Source organism: Phaeoacremonium minimum (assembly GCF_000392275.1).
Source record: "Phaeoacremonium minimum UCRPA7 unplaced genomic scaffold PA7_03_scaffold_433, whole genome shotgun sequence".
Classification (NCBI taxonomy): Eukaryota; Fungi; Ascomycota; class Sordariomycetes; order Togniniales; family Togniniaceae; genus Phaeoacremonium; species Phaeoacremonium minimum.
In genome coordinates, this window is record NW_006921335.1 from 115017 (window position 1) to 123760 (window position 8744).

The 8744-nt window shown below is 52.8% G+C and overlaps 2 protein-coding genes across 2 annotated transcripts; both read left to right on the forward strand.

Annotated features, from left to right (window-relative positions):
- Positions 1 to 239: 239 nt before the first annotated feature.
- Positions 240 to 1247, forward strand: UCRPA7_5739 (putative heterokaryon incompatibility protein; the record flags this gene model as incomplete). The annotated part of the gene is made up of 1 exon (XM_007918283.1): positions 240 to 1247. The coding sequence occupies one exon, from the start codon at positions 240 to 242 to the stop codon at positions 1245 to 1247; it is 1008 nt and encodes a 335-aa protein (XP_007916474.1).
- Positions 1248 to 5646: 4399 nt separating this feature from the next.
- UCRPA7_5740 (putative n amino acid transport system protein) lies at positions 5647 to 7588 on the forward strand (the record flags this gene model as incomplete). Its single annotated transcript, XM_007918284.1, has 6 exons — positions 5647 to 5916; positions 5975 to 6010; positions 6138 to 6793; positions 6850 to 7145; positions 7200 to 7256; positions 7314 to 7588. 6 exons carry the CDS (start codon positions 5647 to 5649, stop codon positions 7586 to 7588), a joined length of 1590 nt encoding a protein of 529 aa, XP_007916475.1.
- Positions 7589 to 8744: the final 1156 nt, after the last annotated feature.

Sequence of the window (8744 nt, forward strand, 5' to 3'; positions counted from 1 at the left end):
ATCTTGCCAGCATTGCTTACAGGATAATGTCATATGGTCTTCTTTTGTCAATATCCGGACAATCTGTCAGTAAGTATAATACCTACTGCTCCTGGATATGGTAACTAGACTCACTCTGAGCAGTCAATGCCCGAGCGCCTCATATGGCCTCGTTCTTTGCAATGGGGGGAAGACCGATGCGGATGTTATCCAATGCGATGATGATTATGATGGTCAAGCATTACCGGCCGAAGGCAAACATGATTGACAGCTTATATGCCACAGCGGGCTTCCAATGCTCGAATTTGAGAGACCATGTCTATGCGCTGCTCAGTCTGCCTCTGACCAGCAGTGGACTGGAGCCTAACTACAGCTTGCCCGTGACGGATGTGTACAAGGAGCTTGCTAATAGAGTTTTGGCGGTTGATCAGAACCTGAAGATGCTGGCTCTTGCTCCGCATAATGCCATGCCGCCCTTCAGTGGCCCCTTGGAAAGGCTCGATCTTCCATCGTGGATCCCCGATCTCTCTGCTCAGGGGTCCATCAATCATCTCGTATCGTACACAATTCGGGATCAGCTGTTTAACGCAGGAGGATCTAATGCATCGCCAATCACCATCACAAATGACGGGCGCTCGCTGAACCTCAAGGGACGGATCGTTGATAAAATCATGCTCATGGCCACCTGTTTCAACGATATACCCATACCATCGGAGGAGGACATCGCACCAAAACAGGGCCTTCCTTCCAGGATCAAGATGTGGATCCGGAACTGGCTCTTGGAAAGCAGAAAGCTTGCCTCCAAAGGCGACTGGGATAACTGGTCACCAGAACAGAAGCGAGATTTCGCAATCACGATGATGTGTGGCATGACCGGGATGAGAGATGCGCTCCCGGAGGAGGTTATCGCCAACTTCGACATATACATGGAATACCTCATCGGATTCTTTACACCTGATTTCAAGCTTACGGAGGAGGTCCGTGAGGCAATGCTGACATATGGCTGCCTCATTGAGCACCCGTTGCTGAGCATGTCCGCTGGTCGACGATTTTGTGTCACACACGACGGTCGAATGGGGATGGTTCGGAGAGAGGCAGTCGCGGGCGATTTGTTTTGTGTCATTCTGGGGGCTGAGGTGCCTTACGTTGTACGTCCAACGGGCAAGGGGTCTTACGAATTGATTGGAGACTGTTTCCTACATGGCGTAATGGATGGTGAGACCTTGACGGACGATCGTTACGAGACAGTCGACATTGTACTTGAGTAACGAGATTATGTTAAGGATGACTTGAAGTGACCAGACATTTAAGTGCTGAGGGATCTGACGCTGATAACAATCAGTCATTGGCATTTATTTTGTATTTGATAAGTAGTTGTTGCGTTATAATGCTAGAATGAATACCCACGATCTTCTAAAAAGCAATTGTCCCAAACGCCATACGCGATGCCATACCTTGTTGGTCTCTCTATCATACTCCCATTTCATTATCATGTATCCGTCGTGTCTATCATGGTAACATTCCTTCATCCCAGTCAACCCATCTTCGAACCGCCTCATCAACCCGCATCACACCACTTCTCGATGCGTCAACCTCAAACCACTCGCGATGCTCCCGCCCGCAGGCATCACAGCGCTCTCGATCAGCGACGCGCAGACCTAGACCAGCTAGCTCGATGTGAATCAGCCGTTCGACCTTGTGGCTGTGAGGCATCTTCCGCGGCACAGACACCGGACCCGGATTGCTGGAGGATATGTATGGGTAGTACCTGATCAGAGACACGTCGTACCCGCACTGTCGTGTCCATTCGTTCAGCCTCCGCTGCACGTTTGTTGCACGGCCAATCTTCAATAAAATGGTGTTCTTCTTGCTGCCAGACCTCAGCCCTCGGGCGTTTGTCGCATTATTCGTAGCTGCAGCAAAGGATGCCAAGACGTCGCTTGGTCGTCGTTGCCCGGCGGGGCGATTTGGTGTGGGCGGAGCAAGCAATGACCGGGCGGCGTCGGTCGGCGGGCTGGCAGTCTGGGACTCGGGGGTCAACCAGAACATGTAGATGTATCCCGGTTCGTCGAGCTTCGAGATCGGCTTTGCAAGCTCTGTCATGAGGAGCGATGCTGTCTGTGGAGATGCGTGCGGCGGGATCAACGACAGGTAGTGCGATGTCTGGGATGATGTTGAATGCGCCGACGAATGATGCGAGCTCCGGCCGCCGGACTGTGCAGATATGCTTGGACGAGGTCTAGAGGCGACGGGAGCCAGATGTTGGCTCGACGGCTTCTTGCCTGGCTTCGCCGGTGCCGAGACGGGAGCCTGCACGGGGCGGGGCCTCGGTCTTGCTGGAGGAGACTCTTCTTCGAGAGGGATGCGGAAGCAGCAGAACGAAACCTCGGCTTTGGGCTTTGGCCGAGTCATCTTCAACGGCTGGCCGCTTCCTGCACTGACATACCCCTGGCCAATGCTTGGGCGATTGCTTTGTTTCGGTGGCTTCTCTGATTGAGTCTGAGACATCTCCAACAAGCCCAGCCGATCCGCCAGCGTATCGAGGCTCGTCCGCTCCTCAAGAATCGGGGTCGTCGAAGTGCGGGGGCCGGGACTCGACCGGGCGGACATGCTCGCTTGCTCCTTGTGCTGCCAGCAGTATAGCCTCTCATCTCGCGGGTCGTCAACACGTAGTTTGCCAAACCTGCTTCGCGGTGGTGAGTCGGCACCGGCAATTGGTCGTCTGCACGGCCGCCCGTTGGAGGTGATGCCTCGACATGTCGTCGCTGGATTCTTGGAGTCTGACCGACCGATCAGAGATTCTGGAGTGTTCGCGATAAACGGCATCGTAGGAGTGGTTTTGGATCGAGGGCAGCTCCAAAGCAAGAGAGCGAGAGCGACGACGCAGACCGACCACCTTATAACACTATCATGCCAGCAGAGATGTCTGGGGCGACCTCGTCATAGGGGTCGACGAGAGGAGACCAGAGTGAGTAAGTGGTTGCAGTTGTGAAGGCCTCTCTGCCTGGAGTCACCCAGCCATCCCCAGACTTGGATCTGTGGGTTGCCAGCGAATCTGCATCTGGGAATGACTGGCTGTGACGACTCGACAGTGAATAGCTGGGCACTCGAGGTAATTGGAGGGGCTGGTCCTCGGTGCTGGGTGACGGCGGGACGGGAGGCTTTGACGCCGACTGGGCAGGCACAGAGGTCGTGACAAGCCACAGCGCGGGGCTATGTGTGGCTTGCACCGCCACACTCGTCCGCTGCTATTCTCGGGGCGGCCTCGTGGAGTTTCAGAGCTTCTGGCGGCTCAGGGCACAACTCTGATGGCGGCTGCCAGAAACTCTGAACACTCACGACCTCGGCGGCTCTTGACCTTCCATATAACGTCATGCAATCATCTACATCCGAATTCATTTGTTGAGCTTGGCGCAGCCCTCATCTTGGCCGGCCAGGGCCTATTCTCGAGCTGATGATCAGAGGGTCGGTCCATCGCTAGAAGCTTTGTTAGCTGATGGGTCGCGGTCTCTCGACAACCGGATCTGCGCGCTCTGATGGCACGACCTCTTTTAGGTTTCCAGGCAGTCAACTCGATCGATCCTCCTCGCTAGCATCTAAGGCGTGCCAACCATCAAGGCCTGGACGCATGTTGGAGAAGAGTCTATTTGGCCGAGTTATCGTCGAAGACGCTCCACGATGGCGACGACGACAACGAGTCTCGCCCGCGTCTACGCCAGATGAAATTTTCTTTTTCCCTGGAGTTTGATCTTGGCAAATTGGAAGATACTACGTTGCCTGATGCTTCTCGTATGAGCATTAAGTAAGTGATATTCATGGAAAAGACAGACTCTTTGTCATGGAATGCTCTGTTTCAATTGCGCAATTCAGCCACCAAAAGACGTCTTCGCGACAATCGGACGCTGCAGGTGTCACAGAAGTGACAGCAGATTCAGGACCAAAGTCCCTTGTATGGGTGCTGTAAGTTACGCGGCAGGCATTAGGATTCTGAACCTAGGCCCTGCCCAGGTCCTACTGTAGCATGGTATGCAGCTGATGCTCGGGACTGCCGATGACCTTCAGCGCAGTCCTGGTCTGTGGGCCATTGCTGACGCCCGCCGAGAGGCTACTCTGCAGTATTTGACGTCAACCAGGGTGTTGTGTGATGGTTGTGGAGGTGTGGAAACCCGGGCGCAGAGCTTCTCAACGATACCGCAACAACTCTCTCAGCAGGAAGCTCTGGAAAGTTGTGTCGATTGTTATGCAGGATGGATCTTTCTTGGGGGTCTGCTTGCATACAACACATGCATTCGGACACAGACGATTGGCCAGCCACGCCAGATCCCCCCGAAGCTTAGGACCGCCACAAGCATTTTCCAAGACGATTCGTGTACTAGCACACGCCGTTGCCGCAAAGCTTGATCGGCTTGGCCTATCTTGGCTGGCAAGTCGCCGCTAGAACGCCTCCGGACGTTCCTGTGTGGGGGGTCACACTCCATTTCCCTCGATGACTACGCCGTAGCTGATCGCAGCCTGTTTCCATTAGCTCCAGGTAACTCTTGCGCCGTCCAGGATGCCTGTCTGAGCTCACCACTTCTGGATCTACTGGGCGTGGAGATGGGCGACAGCAAGAGTCAAGAACGAGCAGGCCTAGCTATGGCGTGCTCCAGGCTATATCAGCCCCGAAGCCCGCCTTGCCCGTGTCCCTGTGGGGTGATATGCCGTCCCTGGGGGACCGGACGCATTTGCAGGTTCTTCTAGCTCCAGTGCGAGTCGCGGGAATGCCTCTGCCGGTGACGCCAGTTACCCGCCTGCTATACAGTACGGTGGGCCCCGCCGGACCAGGTAAGAAGATGCCCATGCTGCCCATGACTTGTAGAGTGCAGACTAGGCGATAGTACCGTCCAGGGCTGTCCCACGCCATGGAGACATTGCTCCAGCGACAGAAAGTACTTTGCATCAGTTAGCAGGGAACCAGCACGAACGCGCCGCAATCCTTTCGTCATAGCTTCGATCTCTCGCTTCCTCACCATCTCAATGGTATGGTATAGTTTGGTATTGCATGATGAAGTCAGGCAAGATGTACAGTAGATATCGTAAGTTGCAGGATGCGATGCCATGTACTATTGCTTTGCCTTGTACAGCAGCTGGGCCACGTCTCTATCGGCAGGAAGATCTAGACTACGACAAGGCACACGAGCAGCTGTAGTATTGCTTGTCTTGTTGCTTTCATTTGCCAGGGTCTCACCTGCACTCATCGATTCGGTTGTTCCTGGGTAGGTAGGTACACTCTCAGTCAGTCTCTTCACTTTAATCCCTCCACTGCAACCGCACTTTCCCTTCCCAGAGCCTTGGTACCAGGCGGGTGTCCCATTCCTGGTCGAATTCAAATATACCTTTAAGCTTCCCGCATCCTTCTTCAACTCTACCTTCTCTCTGTCTCCCCTCTCTCCCTCCCACATTTCATATTCTGCGGTTCGCTTTGTCTACCGCACTCTCGACGATCTGGCTCCGATACTTGCCCCGAGCTCCCGTCGCGCCTGATCATTGTTATTTGCAGTATCGATAACCCGTGCTCAATTGCAGCTCGAAGTGGTAGCCATTTGTTTTCATGTGCTTATCTCCACCTCGTTGCCATTAACCTCCCCCACCACCTGCCTATCGACTTGTATCGTCTCGACCGCGACCATGTCAGACCAATACACCCCACCAAACGAGACCTTCACTCAGGAAAAGAAGCCCATCAACCGGGACACCGAAGCTGCCATCCCCCGTGGTCGCGCCGGCTGGTTTGGCGGCTCTGATGTCGCAATTGGTCCTCGCATAGGTCCTGTCCTGAGCAGTATTTCAATTGGCGACTCTTCAGATACCGACGACAGCAGCAGTGCCATCTTGCACAAGCAAAAGGCCCTCGAGGATGGTCATGCCATTCAGTACCGCACCTGCAGCTGGCAGAAGGTTTGTGATCCTTCCCTCGACGAAAGGCCGTGACAATGTGCTAATCTTGTTGCTACAGACTGCCGCGCTGCTCTTTTCCGAGTACATCTGTCTGGTGAGCTTACTTAGTTGCATCTCGTCGCATGGCTTATGCCCGTCTTCCTGCCTATTAGAATGTCTAAAGTGGATGAAAACATGAGCGGTGATCTTGGGCCAATGGAACCTGAACTGACACTAATTAGGCCATCATGAGCTTCCCGTGGTCGTACAGTGTACTTGGACTTGTCCCGGGTCTTATCCTGACCGTCTTTGTCGCTCTCGTTGTGCTCTATACCTCATTGGTTCTCTGGGAATTCTGTCTACGACATCCAGAGGTCCGCGATGTCTGTGACATTGGTCAGATGCTGTTCTGGAATAAGAAGTGGGCCTGGTGGTTCACTGCCATCATGTTCATTCTGAACAACACCTTCATCCAGGGTCTTCACGTGCTTGTTGGAGCTAAGTACCTCAACACTATGACAGCATCGGACGATGGCATTGCTTGCCGCACCGTCAGCTTCTCCGTCATCATGTTCATTCTGTGCTGGCTGTGCTCCTTGCCTCGAACTTTCAACATGCTGGCGAAGCTTGGAACTCTGTCTGCCTTCTTCACCTTTGTCTCGGTCCTGCTCGCCACAGTCTTCGCCGGAGTTCAGGATCATCCTGCAGGCTACGATCCGCGCCCATCGTACACCACCGAAGACGGCACGGAGGCAGTTGGAGGAAACCCAATCGTCACGGCCCTTCCGGTCGCTGGCACTACCTTCGTGGCCGCATTGAGTGCTTTCCTGAACATTAGCTATACGTTCATTGGACAGATCACTCTCCCCAGCTTCATCGCCGAAATGAAGGAGCCTCGGTATGTCCAATTGAAATTTTTTTGTATTGATTGCATATATGCTTACAAGTTCATAGCGATTTCCCCAAGGCTTTGTGGGCTTGCACGATCCTCGAGATCCTCGTCTTCAGCGTCGTTGGTGCTGTTGTCTACGCTTATGTCGGTAACCAGTACATGACTGCGCCTGCGTTTGGCTCGCTTGACCCCCTTTACAAAAAGGTGGCTTTCTCATTCATGATCCCCACCCTCATCTTCTTGGGTGTGCTGTATGCATCGGTTTCGGCTCGCTTCGTCTTCTTCCGCATCTTCCAGAACTCCCACCACAAGAACGATCACACCGTGGTTGGCTGGGGTACTTGGGCTCTGATCCTTCGTGAGTTCATATGACAATCGAGGCTTCTTGGGGCGTTGGCTAATAGTGGGCTAGTTGCTACATGGATCCTTGCTTTCATTATCGCCGAGGTTATCCCTTTCTTCTCAGATCGTGAGTTCAATTATTCATCCACTGAATCATGCGCACCCCCCTCTAATAGTATCTCAGTCTTGTCCCTTATGTCTTCTCTCTTCGACAGCTTCTTCGGCTTCATCTTCTGGGGTGTCGCCTACTTCAGAATGAGAAAAGCCGATGGTACCATTTCTCTTGTCAAGGAGCGCACCGCTTATGGCTATGCGATGGCAGCTATGAACATCTTCATCATCGCCATTGGTGTATTCTTCCTTAGCGTTGGTACATATGCTAGTGTACAGAGCATTATCAACGACTTCGAGGCTGGAGCCGTGGGTGCTGTGTTCACATGTAAGAGCAATGGGCTGTAAAAGAGAGCGGTTAGTCTTTTTATCGGGGACGGTAGGAGGTTATACCCAGAAGACATGGCGAAAATTTGTTGTGAATGACGACGAGGCATTCGAATACACGAACAATTTGGTTTTTGTTTCTTGCATTTGTTGCACAGGCGATCGGAGATGAAACAATCATCGTCTACATGGTGGGCTCATTGCGAGGCTAAGGAAACGCTGTGCCGGATCGCTCGACGGATCGTATCTTTGGAAATTGTTTGGGAAAATGAAATGGCTGGCGATGAACAAACCAGACTCTTATGTCGGGGAGACAGGCCAGTATTCTCATTGGGCGAGACCGAGTCGACGGATGAGCCCACCTAACAGGAAGGAAGCATTTGTCAGTGGCGGTATGCCGTGGCTCCTTTCTCTTCTGAGGATACCCCAATGCCATTTACCTGACTGCATTTCATCGTGACACCTTCTCATGCTCAAATCCTCTCAAACAATATCCTTCCCATCCCCATCTAATCAATCCCATACAAGGAAACTAGCTACTACTCCTTCTCAGCAGGGAATAGGTACTTGCCGGCATGTGTTCCCGCATGTCAGGTATGTTCAAGAGGTGGAACATGTGCGCCTTGCTTCGTATACTTTCCTGTTTTATGATGCGGCTCTCTCTCTGGCTTGACCTCAGGACCAGCCTGACTTTTCCCACCCTTCTTCTTCTCTTGCTATGCTTCTCGGAAACGGCTGGACCATTGGATCATCAGGGGACGAGCAAAGTATTGAAGAGGCAAGTGCCTTGATGGCCTCGACGACGGTTACACGATGCTACTAAATACTTCAACGGATCAGGATCTTGGGGCTTCGAGGATCTCATGACCGTGAATCGTTCACGTCAAATCAAACCAGACATTTGGAAGGCACCACGCTGGAGTTATTGAGGTTAGTCGACCTCAGCGCGTACACACTAACGCTTGCTACACAGGTTTTGAACTATCAAACAGCCCTGAGAATCCAGGAGGTCTATGAAGTGACCGGTATGATCATCTTGCTGGGAGGAGTTGGACCCATAAATATAAACACGCCTGGACGAAGCATACTGATCGCGGTCGGCATAAAAGCGTTTGAGGTACTGACACCCGGCTGTTTGCTGTAGCCACATGTAGGCATTTCATCTACAGAAACACAC